The sequence below is a fragment of the Eulemur rufifrons genome, chromosome 25, assembly GCF_041146395.1.
Source record: "Eulemur rufifrons isolate Redbay chromosome 25, OSU_ERuf_1, whole genome shotgun sequence".
Classification (NCBI taxonomy): Eukaryota; Metazoa; Chordata; class Mammalia; order Primates; family Lemuridae; genus Eulemur; species Eulemur rufifrons.
Window position 1 is genome coordinate 1446527 of NC_091007.1, and position 25085 is coordinate 1471611.

General features: G+C 54.5%; 1 protein-coding gene across 1 annotated transcript; it reads right to left on the reverse strand.

Annotated features, from left to right (window-relative positions):
* Positions 1–1039: 1039 nt before the first annotated feature.
* Positions 1040–24612, reverse strand: ASB13 (ankyrin repeat and SOCS box containing 13). Its single transcript, XM_069458615.1, has 6 exons — positions 24524–24612; positions 10568–10755; positions 9163–9313; positions 7351–7485; positions 4667–4858; positions 1040–4103 (listed from the first exon to the last, which is right to left on the reverse strand). The coding sequence occupies exons 1-6, from the start codon at positions 24564–24566 to the stop codon at positions 3976–3978; spliced, it is 837 nt and encodes a 278-aa protein (XP_069314716.1). The 5' UTR covers positions 24567–24612; the 3' UTR covers positions 1040–3975.
* Positions 24613–25085: the final 473 nt, after the last annotated feature.

The window sequence follows — 25085 nt, forward strand, 5'->3', positions numbered from 1 at the left end:
AGAAAGCAGCTCCAACAAAGTGACGCAGCGGCGGAGGGAACAGACCTTCCCTTGGTCCCAAAGGACTTCAGAGCCCCCTGCAGACTCTCCTGGAAGCATGGATGCGACACCACAGGTAGCGTTTCTGCGTACAGGAGACTCCACTCCCTCCCTGGGAGCCCCCCAGGCCCCTTCCTCTGCCCCTCGCCTGCCCAGGTGTCCCTCTCCTGCCCAGGTGCCCCTCGCCTCCCCAGGCCTCCCTCACCTCCTCAGGCCTCCCCCGTGCAGTGGGAGGACAGTGTCTGCACAGGCTGGTGACAGCGAGTACACCTGCGTCCCCTCCCTGCGAAACGGCCCCTCTGTCCTGAGGACTGTTTGTGACCTCCCCAAAGGGGAGGGCTTGAGGCTGAGGACTTGCTCCAGAGCCACATCTCGAAGGCCCATGGCCGGGAGTGACCCCCCAGGGCAGGCAAAGCTGAGCAGGGAAAGGCCTTTCATCCGGCACCTTCCTGCAGGGCTCGGGGTGGGCTCCAGCCAAACGCCACAACAGCGGGCTTCGAACATCGAGCTGCTCTCAGGGGAGCACCAGGTCCCCCCAAAAGTGTCAACACCCACTGTGGAATACGAGATCTTACAACCAAAACCACAACCTTGCGGCCAATCGGAAGCTGAAAGGTATTTTTAAGCAGAATTCAGTTCATAATCGTCACACAGATCTCTTCCTTTTTTAAAGAACATTTTTGCCCTTTGTCACCCTGTGCGTTCACTTTCTATTATGAAAAAATTAAATATCAGAACGCGTGGAGAATAATGCCCATGGAGCTATCTGCCACCCTACGTGAATAGCAGCATTCTGGCATGTTGCTTCATATCCCTTGAGAAACGAAATGTTACAAAGTTTCCTGTGTTCCCATCCCCAAGTCGCACGCACCCTCCGTGATGCTGGCGTGTGGCTTCCATGACTTTGTATATCTCCTCCATACATAGGTATCCTCAGATACTTAGCCTGTTTGTTATTATTTTTTTAAATTTAAACAGATGGATTCATACCACACATAGATAAGGTCTGGCAACTTTTTTCATCTGCCACTTTATTTTTTAGATCTCTTTGTGTCAAAACATGGAACTCTAATTCATCTTAACTTTTACAGGGTGCAGGCACGATACAATACTTTCTAGCCCTGCGGATGGGGACTTGGCTTCACTGTTACAAATGTTGATGCACCAAAGATCCTCAGACGCGTCCTCATGTCTGAGCATTTCTTTGGGGTATGTTTATCTAACGGGAGGACTGGGCACGTGGGATGCACACTTTTTACTGCAGTAGACATCACCGACAGCTCTCCAGAACTGTCCAGAACAGACGTGTCAGCTGACCCCGTTAGCTGCCCACACCTTCCCTTTTGCCCAGATGGTCCGTTATGAAACTATCTGACCTCTCCAAGGTTGTCAAGGTGATGGTGTAGAACGCACCACGTTGCTGAGTTACATATTCGCTAACCTGCATTCCCTAATCACCACAGAGCATGCTCTCCTGGGACCGGACATTCACAGGTTCCTCCTTTGGAAAGTCCCTGTTCCTACTCTCTGCCTGGGCCTTTTCTGTTGGGTCGTTAATCATTTTCTTAATGGTTTATAAAAGGATGTTTATGAATTTTGATTAGCAACGGTTTGCTGCAAATGTCTGCTCCACAGCTGCCAACTGCACAACGAGTTTCAAAATGCAAACCGGGAAGTCTTCTGCCTACGGGACCCCTGAAATGTGAAACGGGGGTGCGATCCCGGGTCCGAAGAGGAGAGGTCACACGGCTTCGAGAGCTGCAAACGCCACCAGACCCGTGCAACCGTCACACCACGTAGGGGACACCTTACACTCTTCAAGGGATCTTTTAGTGACCTCATTTCAGCCGCGCAAAAGCCTGCGAGGCCACTGGTCCCACTTCCTCCCCTGCGGATAAACGGAGCAGCCAGCGGTGGGACGTTAAGATCTTGGCGATGGTCCAAGGATGACCCGTCACCCCGATTTTGCAGCTGGGACAATCTAGACCCAGAGGAGCAGACAAACGGGCAGAGGAGGAACTACAACCTCGTCACCTGCTCCCTTGCCCAGTGACCGTCTCCCCAGAGAAAGTCCACATCAGGGGGGCGGCCCCAGGAGACGGGGGCAGAGGCGGGAAGGTGCGGCTCCCTGGCCGGCACGGTGCTGTCAGACGACCTTCTGGAACATGGGACAGCGAGAGCAACCCCTCTTCACCCACGCGGGTGAGCTGCCCCGGTGTCTCCTCCTGGACAAGAAGAGGCCGCAGGAACATGAGAATGAATTTCATCGACCGCTATTATTGAGCAGTGACCGTGGGGACCCGACGCTGCACCCAGGCTGCACTGTGAGACGTTGCCGGACGTCACTGCTGGAGGCCCGACTCTGTCACAGAGTGGAAGGGGCAGAACCCAGTGCTTTTTAAATTACTGCTCCAGGCAGAATCATGGACTTATCCGGACATCATCTAACACTAAGCGAGTGGGACTGGCTCTCCTCCTCCGTGTCAGAGGAGGCCTGACCCTGGCAACGGCTGGAACTAGGACCCCGGAGAGGGAAGACCCGTGGCAGCCAGTGTGACGTTCTTCACCAGCCGTGTGTCCCCAACCCCCAGCATGTGACCATGCAGAGAGAGGCCTCTGGCTGTGCGGCACGGTCGGCAGCCTTGGCCAGCTGGGCCTACTGTGCTCCCCACGCTCTGGGGGCAGGCGCAGCCCTGCTTACGGGGGAGGAGGACCTACAACCTCGTCACCCGGTCGCTGGGGTGGTGTCCGTCTCCCCAGAGAAAGTCCACATCCGGAGGGTGGCCCCAGGACACCGGCTGGAGAAAGGAAGGTGGGAGGCTCGTGCAGGCCCGGGCGTATCTGGAGACCACCACGATGTTTCTATTATTGCAGGACAGGACTGTGAAACATTTTCTTTCCCTGCCTTGGCTGAGGAGTCCCTGCAGCTCAGAGAGCTGGAAGGACGCCTGGCGTCCGAGAGCTGCTCCAGGAGCATCTGTAAAGTGAATGAGCAAGCGGGGCTGTGCCCGGTGGGCGCTGGCAGCCTCTCCTGCTAACGCCAGAGCTTCAGAGAGTGAGCAGAATTTAGGGCGGGTGAAGAATTCACTTGGCGACTGCAGGCGCCGATGAAAGCCAACCCCGAAGAGTGTGGGAGCAGCGCTTTCCGCTGGAGACGCTGACCTGCAAGAATGTGCTCGCACACACCTTAGTGTTGCCGCGTGTTCGAATGGCTCCCTGACAAAACCTCAGCGGGACGGGCCATGTGTCCTCTGCAAGGTTTTTTTTTTTTTTTCCTACATCAACGTTTTAAAAGAGTTTGAGGCCTAACACTGAAGACAAACTTCTAAGAAACACCATCTAGCTGTGGGGGATGCAAAGCCGGAGCCTTCCCCCACGAGACCCTGAGTGACAGACACGCCTGGGCACGGGGCGCCTTGGAACGTGCCAACCGCTGCTCCAGAAAAAGCGTCCAAGTGGACGCTTGGCAGAGCAGCTGTCCAGGCCACGTCCCATGAGCACGGAGGGCAGCCGGTGGCTGGGGCGGGGGGCGCCTGGGGCGGGGCACCTGGGACGGGGTGCCTGGGACGGGGTGCGCGTCTGTGCAGGCTGTCCGCAGTCCCCAGCCCGGCCAGCTTCCTCCGTGCTCCCCGAGCCACCTGTCCTGAGAGTACCTTTGAGGACGGTCCGTGAAAAGCGGAAAACAGGACGGCCGGGCTCATGCCGGAGGGAGAGCAGCGGTTCCAGAGAACGAGCGCAGGGTCACATCCACGCTGCGCCCTGAGATGCAGGCCTTCCCAGCGCCTTGGGAATATTCTCCAGGATTCGGGGAGAAGAGGACAGCCGGCAGGGACTCAGCGGAGCGTCTTTCTACCTACGGTGATCGCGCCCTTCAGGCAAAGAGGCGGGACCCCCTCCAGCCTGCCGGCCGCGGCGCACCGGCCTCCGCGCCTGCGCTCAGTTGTAGGAGAGGTACTCGATGAGCCGGGGTGGGATGTTCAGCTTGGCGATCTTCTCCAGCCCGCGGACGCCCGTGGCCTTCCGCAAGCTCACTCTGCAGAGCTGCGACAGAGTCAGAGGTGTCTCTGCAGCAGGGGAGGGAGGACGTACGCGAGGTTAGTTGCAGGAAGGCGCACAGCACCCCGCGACCTACTACGGAGTCAGACGGAGCTGGAAAAGCCTCCCTCCCCCCTGGAAATAGGACGTGCCTTCTCAGGAAGGACATCGGGGACCCGAGGAAGTGACACCAGGAAATGGAACTGGGGTGGTGTCCACTGGGATTTCATTGCATGAGTTTTGGGGGTTTGGTTAGTTTTGTTTGAGCCACAGTGTTATAAAGAAATACCCTGCGGCTAGCGGGCTCCTTTGTCAGACGTCCCGCCCAAGGAGGCACAGGTCAGGGGCGGTGCTGGCAGCCGGCTCCTGCTGTAGCCCACAGGGACCCCAGGAGGAACTGCCGCATCAGCACAAAACAGCCCAGCAGACAAAGTCCCCACAGGCACGTCCTGTGGCAAAGGACAGCGCTCAGGACTGAAGACGAAGCCCTCAGCGGAAGCTCGAGGAGACCCAGCAGAACGAGGGCCCAGCTGCAGGACGGGGGGGCCACGGCCGGGGCACAGGGACTCGGACACCCCGCGCAGCCACTCACTCTCGTAGTACTCGAGGCACTTGGCCGGGGCACTGCTGCTCCACGTGTAATCCGACGGCTTCTTCCCGCGGTTGTCCCGGGCGTAGATGTTGCCTCCAAATTCCACGAGCATCTCGATGAGGTCGACATTCTTCACCTTGGCCGCGTGATGAAGGGCCGTCTCGTGAAGTTTCGCCGCATTCACGTTGGCCCCTGGAGGTCCAGAGTGGAGAATAAATGTCACCAAGGAGACAATTGGGAGCCAGGAAATGGATCAGCGTGTGCTTCTCACTGGGCACGGTGCACAAAGGTGACCCCCTCCCAGAAGACAAAATCAAGACAGACCCTGCAGTAGCTTTCTCAAAAATGTTTTTCAAAATCCAAAAGCAGTAATTACTCTTTCCTTTCCCTTGTGAGAAGAGAGCTAAAGACAGGTGGCAATAATAAAGAAATAGAACTGGAAATAGAACCAAAAAGAAGGAAAACAAAAAAAGTTCCTCAAGAGTTAAAGGTCAGCACTAGTGCCCCAGGCAGTCTGCTTGGGTCTCGGGAAGCTCAGGCTGGGTGACCCAAGCCTGGCCTCGAACGCAGACACACAGTGCCTTTGCCTAGCATTGGCATGGGACAGAAGCCCCAAAGATACCGGTTGAATGAAAGAATTATTCCTTAAATATAAATATTCTTTTACAGAAGGAGAGAACAAAGGGAGAACAGCTCATGTGCCCAAAACGACGAAGTTCAGATAAGACATTAAGCCTCTTAGCCGTGAATTCAGTCTACCTACCCTCCTCGCCTTTCTCAGGATGAGAAAGATATTCACAAAGATATTCAGATATTTAAAAGATGCAGATAATTAGTAGCTAAACATGGCATTTTTCAAGGCATTAAAAATGAAGATTTAAAACATCATTCTTAGGGCAGCGCTATCACCAATTCTAAACAATCCCATCTCGCGGGCCCTTGGGATTTTTTTTTTTTCCGAAGAAAATACCATCTTCTTTGAAGTCTGCTCTTTAGTAGATAAGAGGTTATAAGAGAAAAATATTTTAAAGAACCAAGCAAACAGCCCAGCGTCGGCAAAGTAATCCCACAAATAACAGGTTCAAATCACCATCGTCAAATGGTATCAAAAGTGGGATTTTTAAAAATCAGACTACCGGTATGCCACCACTTAGGGATAATTTTAGAGGGTCGAAAGAGAAGAAAGTGAGGGGTATGAGGCTATTACATCTTCTAGTCCCCCTGCTGAAAAAGTATCTGAAAAATCCTGCCTTCCGCTTCCTGATTTAAGATATTTTCACTCTCCTAATACAATAGAACATGAGACCCAGGTTCACAGCAGTGCTCGGGGTGTGGTCCTAAGCCTGCAGCCAGCACAACACGGGACAACACAGAGACAGGGAGGGTCAGAGAAGAGGGGCCAGAGAAGCAACCGGCGCCACCAAGGCATTAAAAACTCCGAACTTTCAGCTTCACAGAAAAGGGGTCACGGTCGGCTCATTACCACAATTCTGATTTCAAAGCAAAACAGGATTAAGGCGGATTCGGAGAACCCCGGGCCAGCGAAGTGACGGGACCCTTAATACAGCTTGGCAGGCCCAGAACCAGCACAGTCCCGGACGTGAGCACGGACGGCTCGATGTGTGCCTTTCGCAACCATGAACGGGACAGTGCCGGGCCGGGGGCTGCGCTGGGAGGGTGGACGCACAGCCGTCCCCCGTGAGCCACCTCCGAACCCTCCCAGCGAGTTATTTGTTGTCAGTGATCAGGTTAAAACCTTAATAGCCGGACTTTCCCCTCCCCGGCCCTTCTCCTTTGCAAATGCAGTCTGGTTCCTCAGCTCGACACGCTGCCTGCACAGAGGACAGAGACGACAACACGTGTCCCGTGGGGGACGCGTGTCCCCTCCACAGCTCAGCCTCTCGGGCAGGGCCTGGGCCCCGCCTGGAATCGCATGCAGGGGTGCCGTGTGCACACTTTCCTAAGACACCGTCCCTGGCTTTCCTCAGGATTCCCAGGGGGCCTGCGGCCCGACCCCAAAAGTTCAGAATCACTACTTTAAAAAGAAAAATCCACTGGTGAGGATGCAGGGGTTTGCAGAGTCTCTTCTCTGTATGTCTGAAATTTCCCAAGATGGAAAAAATACTTTCTAAGAAAAGACAGCCCATCCGCTTTCCTAACAAGGGGTGTCGGGGGAGCCCGTCTGAGATCGGCACAGTGACGAGAGCAGACGGCCTGAGGCTGCCGTGGGCATGGAGCCAGCACTGGAATCCCACCAGCCGGACGCCCCAAGCAAACTCCATGCCGCTCTGGAAACCCCCACGGAGCCCTGCCAGGAACCCGGGAACTCTGCTTTGTGGCTACAGGGGACATTACAGGTTCCCCCCTCTGTCTTCCCCCACCCTGCCGCCACCTTGCCATGTGTGTGTGTGGGGAGGGAGGGGGTCTGACCTAGCCTCAGCCCCAGGTGTGGGCCCTGATGGGTTCAGTCCCTGTCTCCTGACCACAGTCACTGGTTTAAATGACCCAGGCTTGAGGTGATCAGAATTTGGTGGAGTTCGGGACAAAGGGATTGGCCTAGGTTTGGACGTGGGCCCAGCCTGGGTCGAAGGGACTCAGGGGAGGGTGTGGGGAAGGGGACGTGTCCCGAGGGTGAGCCTGGATCTGCTGTGGCCGCGTGGCCGCTCTGGGGGACGCCCACGCACCTGCGTTGAGCAGCACCTTGACGCAGTCCAGATGCTCCCGGGCGCAGGCGACGTGCAGGGGGGTCCCGAAGTGGCAGTCGTGCGCTTCCAGGTTGGCCCCCACGTCGATCAGCAGCCTCACGCATTCGGAGCTCCCTGAGAGCAAATGGAAAGGGGTGGAAACGTCCCTGCGTGCACTCCCTGGGGTCACAGGCATGACAGATGTGGCGGCTGGAACCGGCCACCTGCACCTGGGGCAGCTGGCAGCTCACCAGGAAGCCAGCAGACGCGCTCCCCTCCCGGGGGGCTTCACGGCCCGCCTGGACTCCTGCCGCCAGACACAGGCCTGGGACCCACCACAAAGGGCCAGCGGCTGCCCAGCACCGTGCCGGCCCCAGGCCCGTCTCCTGGAAGGACTCCCCGCGGGCTTTTTTCTTTTCAAATATTTTTGTAATGATCGTGGGTACACGATGTCTGTGTGTATTTATGGCGGGACTGTCTCGTCCAGGCCTCTAACGCAGACGTGGCCAATGCCCAGGGCCCGCGGCCCTCCTTTCCGCTGTGCTGAGTCCCGGCTCCAGCCTCACTCATCACCTGATCATCCTTTGCTGCTGGCAGCCACCCAGCTTCCTCTCGGGCCTGAAACCCAGCCCCACCCACAGCCAGGCACTGGCGGCTCCCGCCTGGTGTCTCCACCACGGAGTCCCCCCGCCCAGCCGCCTTCCCGGGGCCCTCCCGGCTCACACCTGACCCCCCCCAGCCCCTCCCTCACACCAAATCCCAGGGATTCCTCCCCAAACCTAAAGGAATCCACCCCACGCCACCAGCCCACTCTGAGTGCTCTGCGCCCGGATCCTGGCGACAGCCCCCAACTCATCCCTCCGCTTCCAGGGGGCCCCGACCCCCAGCATCATCCCAGTCTCTCTGTCCATGGGGGGGCCATCAAACTAGCCTTCCCCAAATTCTGTTCCTGTCACTCAACATCTGCTCAGAAACCTTCAAGAGCACCCTGGAGCCAGCTCCACGCCTGTGGGTGTCGGAAGACGACCCAACTGCGGGATTCAGAGGTGAGCAGTGGCCTCACGTGGCACCACGGAAGGACACACCCTGCTCCCCACGCCCAGTGAAATGCACCCCAAAATAAACAGCACCCTGGCCAAACAGGATACGAGCCACGATTTGCAACCTTTGTTCAGAGGAGTGTCATAAAATCCACTCCTGAGGCTGTCATTTAAAAATATTTCCGCCAGCTGGTCTCACCCTAAACTCCAGTCCTAAATACCTTAGGAGCTCCGGACCCCATGAGACTGGGCGAAGAACTTTCCCTGTGCTTGGACCGGCCTTGTTGTCCTCCCACCATCCACGATCTGCCTGTGCTTTGATGGCCATTGAAATCCCACCTGCTGCCGGAGCCTGCGGGGCTGGGACCCTCCCGAGACCACTGGTCAGCGCGAACCCTCTGGCCTGGCCCTCGGGACGTGTCGGGGTCTCGCCAAGTCTCAGATCAGGGGTCTGCAGGGCAAACCACCACCAAGAGCCAGCGAGCCGCTGCGGCCGACCGGCCCCAGCGCTAACGTGGACAGGCCCGGGAGCCCCAGCCTGGAGGCCGAGCCCGACACAGAACCAGCTGCCCAGCCCTGGACCGAGACTGTCCGTCGACAAGGAATCTCCACAGCCGGGGCCAGCAGGAGCCAGAGACACCCTGGGAACGCTCCCTCCCCGGCCGTGGGCTTCCAATCCCAGCTTCCCTGCTTCCTCCACGAACCCCCTCATCCCAGGACAGAGGAACCTTCTGGAGCCCAGCCGGGCGGGCGCAGCCACCCACCAACTCACCGCTCATGCAGGCCTCGTGCAGCGGGGACGCCGTGTACAGGGGCGGGTTGACCTTGGCCCCGTAGGACAGCAAGAGCTTCACGCACTCGATGCTGCCCGAGGCGCAGGCGTCGCAGAGCGGGGTGCTGCCATCGATGTTGCGGGCGTCCACCTCGTGGGGGAAGCAAGTGTCAGAGGGTGGGGGGAGGGGAGAGACGCCACCGCTGGCGCTCTCAGCGTGGTGCAAACGCGTCTCTGCAAAGGCACTTGTCGGAAGCGCCTGTTGGTGCGCTGTTAGGCACCAAGCCACCAGCAAGGCAAGGACGTTCAGTGACAGGCACGTGGCCGGGGGTCTCTGCGGCCTCCTAGGCAGAGAAGCCATCCCCTTTGGGGCTCTTTTCTCTCGAGGCAGGATAAGCTCAGCCTCCCCCAGCACCCCGCAGACACCTAATAAGCACAGGAGAGCCCTGGCTGCACGCTGGGGGCGGCAGGGTATGAAGACGGGTTTTAACTCCAGCCTCAACTGGAAGGAATGCCTGGGCCAGCTTCACGCGCCTCCTCGAGCGCGGACATCACGGGCCAGGAAAAAGACAACTCCCCGGATTGGCAAATTCTACCTAGAATTTGTCCAGATTCTGCTTCTGTTTGGGTACATGCTGAAACGCGTTCCAGTCCAAGCCTCCAGGAAGAGCAAACAGTACACCGTCACCGTCTCCCAGCCCTGGCACTCAGACTGGGCCCCGCACCCTCGTAAAGAAGTCGCTGGCTGGTTTGCGCGGGGCCGGCTCCAGCTCGCCAGGGCTCGGGGCTAAACGGCCGGGAATTCCGTGGGCCAGAAACCGCTGGCGGCTAAAACCAGCCAGGGCGTACTCACACCAGGGAACGCAGCGAGTCAGAGTTTTGTTTTTCTTTCTTTTCCCTTTTTTTTTTCCCCCAGACAGCTGGTCTGGCAGCGTCCCACTCAGCCACCACAGAGCTGGGACCTGCTCTCTGGACTCACACGGCAGCCCGGGCCTGGCTGTCCACCGGAGAGGGAGGAGTGACCTGTGTCCAGGAGGTGGCTGGTCCCCAGCCCACTGCAGGGCGGAGCACCCACCACCATTCTGCTAAAACTGCCTTCTCTGGGGCCACCGTGAACTCCTAACAGCCGAGACCAAGAGCACTTCCCGGCCCTCGGCTTCCCAAGTGTCACGGGCCGTGGACACAGTTCGGCCTCTCTTCCCTCGGCTCCCGGCACACCCTGTTCTGTCCCCTGCTGCCTCTCCTCCAAAGTCCCCTCAGTGCTCTCCGGTCAGTCCGTGTGCCTGCATGTCACAGAAGGCCGAGCCCACCCACTTCTCTTCCTCCCTCTGGACCTCTCCTGAGTCGGCCTCCTCCGCTCCTGTGGCTGCAGCCAGCCTGGGGTCTGCCCCGAAGAGCCACTCACCTGGGCCCCGGCCGCCAGCAGCAGCTGCACGCACCGCGCCTGGCCCTGCAGACTGGCCGCGTGCAGGGGCGTGATGGAGTCCACGGTGACCTGGTTCACGCAGGCACCGCTCTCGATCAGCTGCTGCAGCTGCAGGCTCTCGCCCCGCTGGGCGGCCTCGTGCACGGGCGTCCGCTCCACCCAGAAACCTGGAAAGGAAGGGGACCTTGCGCTCAGACCCTGCCACTTCCATGCAGGACAAACTCGCATATGTAAGACTCAGGGCCCCTTGAGGCCACCGTATGTGATCATGGAATTGTCCCAACACGCCTACTAAGATCCCTGAGCCACCCCCGCTGCCTGAAAGCTGGAGTCCAGACCCCTTGGCAGGCCACGAGGGTCTCCGTCACGTGGACCCTGCCCACCTCCACGACCCCCTCCCACCGCGGCCCCACGGGAGCCCCGCCCTGCAGGCACACGCAAGCTCAGCACGGCCCCAGGGGTCCGCACCTGCGCCTCTGGACACCCCCTGCTGGGCCTGACAGCCCCACCTTCGCCCCCCAATTGTCCTCTCTGCTCCTGTTCAAACTGCCTCCCACACCTGGCCCAGGTGAAGCACCTCCTCCGGGAAACACTTCCCACGATGCCCACCCATGCACACTCTTATTCCGCATTTACGGTGTCCCCTCCTCGCCTGGGAGCGCCTTGAAAGGAGGGACCACGTCTTCATTACTCAGTTTTAGTGGCTTCCTCCGGACTGTCCATGCACGAGAGCATGTCATCTGCAAGTGGAGATAGTTTTACTTCTTCCTTTCCAATCTCGGTGCATTGTATTTCTTTTCCTTGTCAGATGGCTCCGGCTAGGGCTTCCAGAACAATGCCAAATAGACACCCACCGTTCGTAGGGAGACAGCTTTCGGGCTGTCACCTTTAAGGAGGATGTCAGCTGAGGGTTTGTCACAGATGCTTTTCATCAGCTGAGGAAGCTCCCTTCTCGTCCTGGTGTGTTGAGCGTTTTTATCCTGAAGGTTGTTGGATTTTGTCAGCTGCTTTTTCTGTGTGTGTTGTGATGACTGTGTGGACTTTTTTCCATCATTCTACCCACACAGATTACATTCATTGGTTCTCAGATGTGAGGCCCATCTCGCCATCCTGGGATAAACCCCACCTGGTCACGGTGTTTAACCCTTTCCATATGTTGCTGGGTTCATTCAGGCTACTGGTGTTTTGTTGAGGATTTCTGACATCTATGTCCGTAAGTGTCGTTTTCTTGCGACGTATTTGTCTGGTTTTGGTATCAGGGTAATCTTGACCCCGTACAATGAGTCGGGACGTATTCTCTCCTCACCTATGTTTTTTGGAAGAGTCTGTAAAGAACTGGTGTTAAATCTTCCTTGCATGTTTGGTCGAACTCATCTGTAGAGACGTCTGGGCCTGGGGTTTCTTTTATGGGAAGTTTTAAAATTACTAATTCCATCTCTTTGTCTCAGGTCTATTCAGATTTCCTATGTCTTTTTTAGTCAGTTTTGGTAGTTTCTGTCTTTCAGGAACGTGTCCATTCCATCTACATTACCTCATTTGTCAGCACACAATTTGTTAGGGTGTGAATTGTGTCTCCCCAAAATTCATAGTTTGAAGCCCGTAACCCCAATGCCGCAGAAGGTGACTGTATTTGGAGACAGGGCCCTTAAGGAGGTCATTAAGGGAAAATGAGGCAGATAGGGTGGGCCCTGACCTGACAGAACCGAGGTCCTTTTAAGCTGGGATTAGGACAGACAGACACCGGGGCTTTGCACACACAGAAAAAGACCTTGAGAGGACACAGTGGGAAGGCAGCTGTCTGCACGCCAAGGAGAGAGGCCCCGGCAAAGACCACCCCTGCTGACAGCTGGATCTCAGACTTCCAGCCTCCAGAACCGTGAGATAAGAGCTCCCCAGTCCAGAGTGTTCTGTTACGGCCGCCCGAGCAGAACGAGACACCGTTGTCCACAGTGTCCCCCGATAATCCTTTTTATCTCTGTAAGGTCCAGAGTAACCTCCCCTGGCATCCCTGATCTTGGTGAGCCGCATCCTCTCTCTTCCTTTTCTTGCTAGTTTGGCTAAAGGTGGGTCGATTGTGTTGATCTTTTTCAAAGAACCAGCTTTCGTTTTTGTTGATTTTCTATACTGTTTTTCTATTCTCTATTTCATTATTTTTGGCACTAATCTTTATTATTTATGTCTTTCCTTCTGCTTTCTTTAGGTTTCGTTTGCGCTCCTTTTCCTAGTGTCTTAAGAGGGAAGGTCAGGTCATGCATTTGGGATCTTTCTCTTTCCGTAATAAAAATGTTTACAGCTGTAAGTTTCCTCTGAATGCTGCTTTAGCTAAATCTCCTAAGTCTCGGTACGTTGTGTTTTCCTCAAAGTATAATGATTCTTTTTTTTGCATTCCCACCCTGTAAATGTTCAACAAATGTTTGTTGATGAATAAGTAAAGGCACCACTGCTATCCCAAAACAGAGTAAAATTCTCCGAAACCTCCCCTCTGTCTTACACGCGGCTCACCCGTCCTCAGCCTCCCCTCCCGCCACCCCTTCGGAGAACGAGGCACACAAAGTGCAGCTGAGACTGCCACACCCGTGGCCCATGGCCCGTGGGTCTCAGGCTGAGTGGGCTTGGTCTCCTGCTGGGCTCGCTCAGGTGCACCCAGAGCCTCTGAGTCTGTGGCCACAGGTGCGGCCCGAGAACCCGCCTTTCCAGAGAAGTCCCAGGTGAGGCTGGCGCTGCTGGCCCGGGGACCACACTTTGAGAACCACTGCTTCAGACAGTGGGAAAGCCCTCCTCCCTGCGTGGCTCTGGGCTCCTCCCCTCCCCCCGCCGTCTGAGATAACTTCCACTGTGCCCGTCGAGACTCAGAAGTGATGGTTATCTTGCCTGGCCCATCTCTGTCCCCTCTGCCCCCCACACGGGTGTCACTGTGTTATGTGACCCCCACCTGTTTGCTGGCTCTCTGCTGCGCAGGGAAACAGACCACAGAAGGGTCTTCAGCTGGTCCCTGCACCCGTGTGCCTAGTTCCCACAGAACACCTGCCCCAACTCTAGCTGACGAGGAGGGGAGGCCGGGAGGGCTCCAAGCTCCAACGCTCTGCCGCGGGAAGTGACCGTCCCCCTTCTTCCTCTGGATGCTGCCTCGACTGGACTTGGACCCGCTGCAGCCGTCTGGCTCCCTGCTTGAAGACGGGACCCGCAAGCACAGCAAGGCCAGGAGACGGAACGGACCAGAGCCAACCACCGGCAGGGGCATGGAGCCCCGCGGCGCCCGGCTTCGTGGCTGGTAAGTCACGTTTGGGTATTGTCTACGCCAGGTGCAGACAGACTGTAAACTCCCCAAGTGTAGACCCCATGCCCGTGCTTCCTCTGCACCCCTCTCAGACAGTGGAGCCTTCTAGACACTTCCATGACACGCCATGTCACTTCCTTGTCACGTAAATGACAGTGCGGGGTTAATGCTCACATAGCCTTACTGACTAAGGAGGGCCGAACCGCAGAGGAGGATTTGATCCCTGCAAAAGGTAAAAGCCAAGTTTGAGGAACTGCCTACCTGCGCTGCCCCGGTAGTAAAGCACAGAAACCCCACTGCTGTCGTGAGAAGTGGCTACGTCACTTAAAGTCAGTCTGAGGCAGCAAAGTCCCAAGGGAAGGACGAGAGGTTGCAGCTTTAAGAGGAGGACGGGGCCGGGCGCAGTGGCTCACGCCTGTAATCCTAGCACTCTGGGAGGCCGAGGCGGGTGGATCGCTCGAGGTCAGGAGTTCGAGACCAGCCTGAGCAAGAGTGAGACCCCATCTCTACTAAAATTAGAAAGAAATTATATGGACAACTAAAATATATATATATACAAAAAATTAGCCGGGCATGGTGGCGCATGCCTGTAGTCCCAGCTACTCGGGAGGCTGAGGCAGTAGGATCGCTTAAGCCCAGGAGTTTGAGGTTGCTGTGAGCTAGACTGACGCCACGGCACTCACTCTAGCCCGGGCAACAGAGTGAGACTCTGTCTCAAAAAAAAAAAAAAAAAAAAGAGGAGGACGGCAGGGTGAGGCCCGGGTCTCGCAGCCAAAACTGACAAGAGCATCCCGGGAAGGCCCCGGGAAGGCCCCGGGCCGGGCCAGGACGTGCAGCCAACAGCACATCTGGACGAGGTTAGCATCTTCCGCTGCCAGGAGAGGAACAAGATGCGGCAGCAGGCAGTTCACAGGGGCGCGGGGGTGTGCAGATAATTCAGGACAGTAAGACGACGTGCCATCTGCAGTCGTGGAGGAACATTTCCAGGGACGGGGACTCAGGGCAAGATCCCCCTGCACCCGGGCTGGCCGAGGAAGCGGCATGGAGCCGGCGGGGCTGCAGCAGCGTCCACACCGGGCGCTGCTTGTTCGTCTCTGCGCTCCCCGCACCTGGCACAGGCCTGGCTCCGCGAAGATGCTCTAGCCCCTTGCTGATGAGCGAGTGAGTGAATGGAAGGAATTACTAAAGTGAATTATGAAGTCTGGACATACAATTTTTAAAAGAAAATCTAATTTCTTTTTTTTTTTCTTTTCTTTTGGAGACAGAGTCTTGCTCTGTCACCCTGGGTACAGTGCCGTGGTGTCAGCCTAGCTCACAGCAACCTCAAACTCTGGGCTCAAGGGGTCCTCCTGCCTCAGCCTGCCAAGTAGCTGGGACTACGGGTGTGTACCACCACACTCAGCTAATTTTTCTATTTTTTGTAGAGATGGGGTCTCACTCTTGCTCAGGCTGGTCTAATTTTATTTCTTTATATGACCGGTCTACAGAGGAAATGCAACTTACTGGTAACTGTATTTTCTGGGGCATGAACCTCAACTGCAGTGATCTTAGCAGTAGCCATTGAAGGCAAAGGCCAGAAGCAGCGGATGTGATTTAAAAAAAAAAAAATGTACATCAAAGGGCACAATCGACAGAGTGAAATGGAAACCCACAGGATGGGAGAAAATATTTGCAAGTCATATACCTGATACGGGGTTCATATCTAGAATAAATAAAGAACACCGACAACTCAACAACAAAAAAACAAATAGCCCAATCTTAAAATGGCAAAGGATTTGAATAGACATTTCTCCAAAGAAGACATACAAACGGCCACAAGCACATGAAAAGGTGTTCAGCATCAGTCATCATTAGAGAAATGCAAATCAAAACCACAGCGAGACACCACCTCACACCTGCCGGGATGGCTACCATCAAAAAACCAAAATAAGCGTAGATAAGGATGTGGAGACAGGGAAACCTTTGTGCACCATCGGCGGGAATGTACTACGGAAAACAATATGGTGGCACTTCCTCAAAGAACTAAACATAGAGTTACCATATGATCCAGCAGTCCCACCTCTGGGGATATACGCTAAAGAAGTGAATGCAGGGTCTTGAGATATCTGTACACCCACGTTCATAGCAGCATCACTCACAATAGCTGAAACGTGGAAACAACCCAGGTCCCCATCGACTGGCGAAAGGATAAGCAGAATGTGCTCTATCCAGGCAACGGAACATCACTCAGCTTTAGAAAGGAAGGAGATCCTGTCGCATGCTACAACGTGGATGAAACTTCACTATTCTCAGTGAAATAAGCCCGACAGAAGAGGACATATACCGCATGAGTCCACTTACGCCAGGTCCCTAGAGCATCAAGCCCGTAGAAGCAGAGAGTAGAACGGTGTCGGCCAGGCGCTGGGAGGAGAGGGAGAGGGGTTATTATTTAACAGGGAGGGAGTTTCAGTTTTACAAGATGAGAAAGTTCTAGAGGTCTGTTTCACAACAATTTGAATATGCTTTACCGAGCTGGATGCTCGACATGGTTAAGATGGGAAATTTTATGTGATGTGTTCTTTACCACAATTAAAAATTTAAAAACTATTTTTAGAAAAAGGGCCAGGTAAGGTGGCTCACACCTGCAAACCCAGCACTTTGGGAGGCCAAAGTGGGAGGATAGCTTGAGGCTAGGAATTCAAGACTGGGCAACACAGTGAGACCCTGTCTCTACAAAAAATAGAAAAAATCAGCTAGGCGTAGTGGTGAACACCTGTAGTCCCAACTACTCAGGAGGCCGAGGCAGGAGTTCAAGGCTGCGGTGAGCTATGATGCACCATTGCACTCCAGCCTGGGCAACAGAGCAAGAGCCTGTCTCTAGGAAAAAAAAAAAAAAACAAAACAGAAAAGAAAAAGTAACCAAAGACAGCGGAGGACGTTCTGGGCATGGAGGAGGCCGTCACAAAGGCTGTCCTCCACGCAAAGAGCTGCGCCGGGGAGCAGAGGGGTCAGGAGACCAGCAGGCAGCGGGTGCCCGGCAAGCCTCATCGCCTCTCCTGACACCCCCAAACCGCCCGATGACCCTCGGGGGGAGGGGGAGACCCACGCTCTGCAAAAGACCACAGCCAGGACCACAGGGCCACGGGACTGGGCCCAGCGATGGTTACTGGCCCGTGGTAACCTTGCATCCACCCACGAGGAGTGAGCGCAGGACACGCTGCCCCTCAGAAAACTGACCGGCTAGGCCTGACCACAGGCTGCTCCCAGCCCCCACACCATTTCCCCTAGGGGAGCGCCGCTTTGGAAACCTGAGACCCCAGGCTGTTCTGGAAATTCCCTCTGCAATTAAAGCTCTGCCCTAAGCCCCCGCCACATAATTGGTCTCCAGCCGCCCCCTCCCAGTGAAGATGAATCACATGTTGGTTGGGGAGGGGCGGGGAGGGGGGCTGCCCCCAGCCCTCCGATGGTTTCTTCCTCCAGGGTGAGGTCGCAGGCAAGGGCTTCCCCCTCCCCACCACGCACAAGGCCTCGTCCCCAGGGACCTCCGCGTGGTTCACAGAGTGCCAGGTGGCTTCATGTCCCCGTTCCCCCTGCCACCTCCCTCTGGCTGAACGTCCTCCTCGGCCCCAGACTGCAGTGCCTGCTCCTCCAGGAAGCCCCCCGTCCACGCCCATCTCCACCCTCCCCGAGGAGCCCACCAAATTGGGAGTGAGGGCAGGAGGCATAATTCGCATAAACAAACAAAAATCAGGCTGTGCAGTGATTTCAGGAAAACGTGGGTGACAGGTGAGCAGGTGGGCACGAGGCAGCTAACGCACGATGAAGGAGGCAGGGCTGGTGTGGGTGGGCAGGTGTCAGCACAGCACAGGTGAATCTGAGCCCCCCGAGAGGGGCTGAAAGAGAGGGGTCTGCAAATCTCCCTGAGGAGTAGAAAGACCCAAGGCTTTGGGGCGGGGGGGGCATGTCCCCAAAAACTGAACAAGAGAATGTGGGACCAGTCGCTCACCCAGGGTGCCTGAGTGGACACAGAGACCCGCCGGCGCTCTGGCAGGGTGGGGATAAATCAGGGATGGGGAAACCAAACCGACAGGTAAGCAGAAAGGAAACTGCCTCCAAGGAAAGCAAGACCTCACACAGGGAGAGGGAATCCGTCTAGCAAGTGGCTCAGCCGCACTATTCACAGTTATAACAACGTGGACACTGAACACTGATTTAGACGGAACATGTGATCACACGGGAAGACCCTGGAGGGAAACGTGTGAGGGGAAAGGAGCACCCGGTGGGGAGGAGCTTCATCGCCCACGGCAGGACGTCGGCGGGGAAGGCGGAATTGAGAAGCTGCACTATCCACACACGCAGGTAAACAGAGCAACAGCTGCAGCAGGTGCAGGAGCCGCCGCTGGGTGGGAGAGTCAGGCAGGGCCAGGAGGGCTTGGAAGAAGACAGACATTGTTCATGATAAGTCTTACGGTATATTAGATTTTTAAAACTATAATATAGCCATAAAAATTATATCTTAAAAACTAACAAGAAAGCCTTTATGATCTCTTTTAGCCCATTCTATAAAAATGAATCAGAGAAAAGACTTGCTTAAGATCCCACAGCCCGGAATCCCTGACTCTCAAGCCAGCCCGGCTCCCGCCACCCAGGCTGGGGCACACGTGTTTGTGTGGCACGTCCCACGCTGAGGAGCTGGCCCCTCTGGGGCACATTTCCTGTCCCAGTGCAAAACCAGACACCACCTGGGGCCATTCAGCATCACCAGGGTTCTTGGCTCTGGTTCCTAATAAACGTGTTCAACAGACTCCGGCCCAAGCAGGGACTAATTATTTCAGCTTTGCCTTCCCAACCCATCAAAGTCAAACCCTCAAAGCTGGACCACTCACGAGCATCCTCTAAGGTATGGTGCTGTTTTTACTGTACAGACAAGCACAGGTAACTGCAGGTTGGCATCCTCGAAAAACGTATCCTCGTTGTCCTTCCCAGTGGGTTCTGAGTGACCCTTGATATCACTGCCCAGGTGGGTAGAGTTCATCGACCCCTGGCAGACCACCATTTCTGGAACAGCTCAGCTTTCCACAGATGGAGCGTAGACAAGTATCGGTGCTGCCCTGTAATTCTGTCCTCCAGAACCACCTCACAGAGTGACGCACCCAACAAAAAGGCCCTTTGGTATTGGGCTCACCGCAGGTACCTGTGAATAAGGTTCAAAACTACCCAACCACGCAGAATTCTGCTTTCCCTTGGAGCAGGATGCATCTGTCTGTGCTTGTGCTTAAAAATGCACTCATTTAGTCGCAACCGTGATAAAACAGGTGAACTTGCTGTGTCCTAATTTTTGAGCAACTGTTAGCTCCGCAGGTTGAAGCAGCCATTTTAAATTGCAGGTTTAGCCAAGTGCTGAGAGGCCGACAGGCAGATCTCAGGGCACAGACTTGAAAGTGTTTTCTCAGCTTTTGCCTACTAAGTCACCCCATCTTCTGAGCCTACGCTAAGCATGGAAGCGAGAGAAAGATCATCAAAATTCTCTCATCCCTTCTATAAATTCTGACATTTAAAATAGCTGCAAGTCAGCCTTATTCACAATAGCTCAATCGGGAGCAACCCAGCTCTCCATGGAAAAGCAAAACCTGGTCTATGCACTCACACGGGAAAGTGACTCCCAACGCTGGGAGCCACTTAAAGTCCAAGCAGGTCCTTGGCTTGGAGCAAGAAAGAATTCAGGAGCGAGCCGACAGTATAAAGTGAAAGCGAGATGTATTCAGAAAGCGTAAAGATGTATTCAGAGAGGCAAGTTCTCCCTGGGGAGGAGAGCCGGCTCCCTGGTTCCTTGGGTTCCTCGATTAAAAAGCAACAGCCTAATTATAGGCTAAACAAGGGGAGGAATATTTGTGTTATTTCTTAGAAAAGGGCAGTGCTTTCCTGCAGTTAGGGTGACGCCCTCCTCTGGACTAACTGTGGTCAAATAGGAAGTGTCATGGCGGCAGGTGCATGGTAGGAGTGTGGTAACTTCATGGTGACGAGGGTCTGACAAAGCTGCAAGGTCAAGAGGTGGCCGATTCCTCCCCTAAGCGACCTTCGTTCTAACCAGCTGGAACCTTGTCCTGCCTCCATCTTGTTTTGATCAGGGTAGCTGGAAACAAAGTTTCCAGACTTCTCCACTCGGTTAAGCAATGCCTAAACGCCTGCAGCAGTGCCTGCCAGTTCCCCAGCTCCGTGCCGTGGAGTATTACTCAGCCTTCAAGAGGAAGGAAATTCTGACTCCTGCGCCAACAGGGATGATCTTTGACAGCATTATGCTGAGAGAAACAAGCCAGACAGAAAGACAAACCCCGTTTGATTCCACTCATGTGGGTCCCCAGGGTAATCAAACCCACAGAGACAGAAAGCGGAAGGGTGGGGGGCAGGGGCCGGGGACGGGGGTGGGAAGTCAGTGTTTAAAGCCTCTGGAGTTTCAGTTTTACAAGATGAAAAGATTTATAGTGATGGACGGTGGTGATGGTTCCACAGTATTACGAGTGCTTTTAATACCACTGAACTGTACACTTAAAAATGGTTAAGATGGTAAATTTTAAGTTATGTATCTTTTACCACAACTACAATAATGGAAAATAAATAGCTGCCAGTGATATGTGCATCTCAACGGGACTTGCTTTACAATCTGGTCTTGCTAATTTGTTTGCCTTAATATGCTACCTCAGGCTGCATTTTGGTGAGATTTAAATCTATTTTGCGGGGGGGGGGGGGCATCATCATAGCTCACTGCAGCCTTAAACTCCTGGACTCAAGTGACCTTCCTGCCTCAGCCTCCCAAGTAGCTGGGACTACAGGTGCGCACCACCACGCCCAGCTAATTTTTCTATTTTTAGTAGTGATGGGGTCTCACTGTTGCTCAGGCTGGTCTCACGCTCCTAAGCTCAAGCGATCCTCCCGCCTTGGTCTCCCAGAGTGCTGGGGTTACAGGCCTGAGCCACCGCACCGAGCCTTAGGAAAGTAATAGAAACATGAGATGAGAAACATTTTCCTCCTCCTTCCTCTCTACCTGATTCTACCGAATCACACTGATTAAACTCCTGGTTGACATTAGCGCTGGTCTCCGTTCCCACTTCAGCTAACACAAGTTGAAAAGTAAATCTGCTAAAACCAAAATATGTAAAATACCTTCCAAAGGTGAGTCACAGGGAGGCAGCCCCACCGCGCACAGCCAGACGTGCAAAGCGACCACACCCAGGAGGAGAAGGAAAGATGCTGACAGCTGCCTCAGCCCAACCTCACCAGGTTTCCCAGAGTTGCAAATTCAGTGAACACAAAGCCATGGGAAGGAAAACAGAGAGATTATTTTTATCTTGCCTGTTCAGGTAGGTTGGTACTGCCCTTTCACACCCAAATCCGTTACTTTGCCCTTTTATGCCCCAGATCCACTATAAAAATGAGTTCAGAGGGTGCTACGTGAGAATCCACTGCTAGAACCTGGAATGAGATTGCGCCTGAAAGTCAGAATTATCCAGGGAATGGTCAGCCGTCCACAGACACGACTCACCCGAGATACGAGCTGCAAACACCCGGCCAGCAAGACGTGGGGAGAAAACCCAAGAACGATGAAGGTGGCTAGGGTGTCACCTCGGGACAGCACTGTAACCTCTGCACAGAAAGTGTCCACAAAGCCCAGATCTATGTCGTGTACTCTTCACCTTACACTTGGCGCACGGATGATCTCGATAAAGAACGACTTCGACCCATCAAGAAGCTTAAACCTCTCGCCATGCTGTCACATTCAGCCCAGTTTTATTCTGCATTCAATTCTGTACCAAAACGCACCTCTCTTTGGTGCCTGGGTGCTTGGGTGTGCGCCGTCCTCCCCCCTACGTCCACGGACCTAGTCCAGACAGAAGCAGCTTTGCCAGACTTTCTCGTTCAGTGGTTTTCAACTCTGGGTGCAGGTTAGAATCCCCTGGGGTGCTTTTAAAACGTACGGCACCCAGGCTGTACCCCGGAACAATTCGACCAGAATCTCTGGGCACGGGACCCAGCATCGGTATTTTTAAAGATCCTCACGCAGGTTATTCCAGTAGCAGCCAGGACTGGGAGTCCCGGTGTGGGTGTTGCTCTAGCCCCCACCTCCCGCTGTCTCCTACACCCAGCTGTGGCCCAGAGCAGCTACCCTTTTTTCTTTCCACCTGAAGGACCTTTGGGGTCCAGCCCAAAATACCTTACTCTGATCCACTGTTCCTCAATCCCCAGCTGGATAAATTCCCAAGGCTTCCCCCATCGTCCAAGGCAGTTATGTCAAAAAAGCAAAAACATATTTATACTGTAACAGATGGCAACCACCCCAGGTCCCGGCAACTGCTTGGGAATCCCAACAGGTGTTGGAGCCATCCTGGGTGGGCTCACTTTTAATTTCCTTCAGACCTTTTTTGTTAGCATAACACAGTGCCCAAAGGTTCCTCCACCAAAGGAAATTTCTGGACATTTCTAGAATGCAGCTTTCTCTAAGGCAGAAACAGAAACACAATTTGCACAGATTTTGAGGGTATTAACCTCCCAGCCAGGGCACTGATGACCTGAATCTCTCAAAGAACTTTCAATACTATTGTATTTTTAAAACATCAAATTCAGCAGATTCAACAGAAGAAGGAAGCTGCATGGTTGTTCCTGGGACTATCAACCACAGGACAAGAGCAGGGGATGAAAATCAACCTGTGACGCCCACTGCGGATGTGGACCCCGGAGGCAAACACCTTCCTCCAGGTAAGAAGGTGCTGTGGTTAAGGCAGAAATGGCAAACACAGCATTGCCCACCCATCCCAATCAACCGCCATTCCAGCCCTGCAGGGAGCCCTACGTATCCTGTAGAGCATAACCTATTTGATGGGAAGAGCATGAGCCTTTTAGGGTACAACAAACAATGACCAAAAAACAACCAGAAAAAAAAAAAACAAAAAAAACAACAACCCACTTGCGTTTTAGTTTTGCTACTTTCTAGCCATGTGACCTCAGTTGCATCTCTAAGTTGCCAGAAATGCTCAACTTGCGGCTGTATCTTGGGCTTGTAGCTAGTGACACATAACCCAGCAGCCATCACAGTCCCAGTAACCGTCTCTCCTTTTTCTCACCCCACCTCACGTTCTGCACACCCCACGTCCAGGGCCCTTGGCTGAGGGTAACTGAAGAGCATAAGTAAGAAGCTCTTGTGTACAAATGCCGAATATGGTGATTACTTTTTCAACTTTGCAAACAGACACTTACGTTGGTTCTATAATGATCTGTCTTATATTTGCTAAGTTATCAATACTAGATTCATTTTAGGGTGTGACTGAGTCTTCCTAAATTCTTTGTACTTACTGAAAAGGCTATATTGTAAGACTCTGTAATCGTTAACCTCTGTGCGATGTTATATTTAAAAATGGAAAACCTAAATGTTTTTGTTGCAATACACCACACGTACAGAATTTGAGGTCAGAAGGTTAACATGAGTTAAAGCCCCTACAGCCAGCCTCTGTTCTGCCAGGATAGCAGTGTTGTTTAGGATCCAACATATTCACTTTATCCATAAGGTTGGGAATAAAAATGTCAGCAGATCATATTTTTAGAAAAATATATTAAATGAACGAATGACAATGTCAGAAATATCCATGAACCCCAGAAGTTGTACATCCATTAGTTTAGAATGAGCTTTTCTTCTACAGATACATTCCACAATAAACTATGCAGAAGACATGATCAGAAGTCCAAGCCCGTGAACCCTCCACATGTACAAAAATACTAAAATACACGTTTAAGTAGGCTTCAGTGGTTAGCTGTTCATTGCTTATTCAACCGAGCCAATCAAACAGGGATCTCAGCGTCAGGGCCAAAGTCCAGCGCTTGCCTGGGGTGGAATGCCAAGTAAAAACAGACGCTAATTACCATAAGTGCCTTTGATCCGGCTGAAGGTGGTTGTTTTGCAAAATCAATTAAAACCTTTGCCTTGCAATGATTTGCAACTTCCTCTTCAGCTAAATTTACCTTAAGACTTTTCCCTTTTATTTGCACTACTGTTTGCACCAGTGTAAATATACCTTAGATTTTTTTTTTTCATTCCGGGCGTTCCAAGTGCTTTCGCCATTCATTTGCCATATTATTACTTCACCGAAAAAAATTGCTCCCCCAATGTCCTAACCTCGAATCCCTTCTGTTCTTGGGCTGCCCAAAGGGTGCAGAGGATCGCATACAGAACTGAGACCGCGTTTCTCAGTGTGGCACGGCGTCCCGAGGGCGTCCTCACTCTGGACGCCCTGTCACAGCAGGTGCCTCTGCGGGATGCTCAGGTCACTGCGCCACCGCCGTCAGCTCGCGCCCGGGCAGCCCGCGAATGCGCCCCAGTGGGCACCCTCAGGCTCTGTCCCTCGGCTGGGGAACCCCTTGCCCGCGCCCGTATCGCCCCAGGGCACGCGGGAAGCCCCGCGCCTGGGCGTCCCACGGATGGCAGCCCCGCAGAGCGCTGGCCCGGGACAAGGTGCGCGATCCGCCACCCCATGAGAGGTGCTCGGGGACCCCGGACCCGCTCTAGCCGCGGCACCCCCAGCCCCCCCCCCGACGACGCACCCGGGGCGGGGGCATCGGACGCGCCTCTGCGGTCCCCAGCACCGGCACTGGCGGCCTCGCTCCTCCGCCTGCTCCGCGGCGCCCGCACCTACCCAAGTCGCCCAGGAAGCGGCCGTCCGCCGCCGGGGGCTCCATGCGGCTCCCTGCCCGGCCCCGCAGCCCCGCAACTGCCGGCGCCCGGCCCTGGGCCGGACCGGGGCGGGGCCACCTGCGCGCTGTGCCGGGAGTTGTAGTTCCTGTCGCCGGCCTGGCGCGGTGCCCGGGTTCCCTGCCTCCGGGCTCCGCTGTCGCTGTCTGGGCGCTTGGCCGCGCCGGCTGAGGAGCGTGCGTGCACAGGACGGAAACTTGCGTCCTGTGCAAAACACATGTCCTGTGCATGTGTCCCGTGCAAGTATGTGGGTGTTCGTGTGTAAAACATGCGTCTGCGTGTAAACATGTGTCCTATGCACGCACGGATCCAAGTGTCCCTGTGCAAAACGTGTTTGGTGTGCAGTCCGGTACCTGCAAGCATAACTGATGTGTCCACCCGCCAAAACTCACTTCCACCCTTTGCGTTGATGGCGCCGGTACAGCACCCAGGTTCCTCCAATGCTTTAACTCTCAAGAAGCTCTTTCTACCAGAGCTGGTGTTTATAATCTCTGTTTCTTTCCTCT

Bases quoted from the DNA above. Each gene is read 5' to 3' on its own strand.
- ASB13 (XM_069458615.1), bottom strand. From the start codon at position 24,566: ATGGAGCCCCCGGCGGCGGACGGCCGCTTCCTGGGCGACTTGG. The intron at 9,314-10,567 runs GTGAGTGGCTCT...TTCCCCCACGAG, and splicing joins TGCTGGCGGCCGGGGCCCAG to GTGGACGCCCGCAACATCGA. The intron at 7,486-9,162 runs GTGAGTTGGTGG...ATTTGCTCTCAG, and splicing joins GCACGAGGCCTGCATGAGCG to GGAGCTCCGAATGCGTGAGG.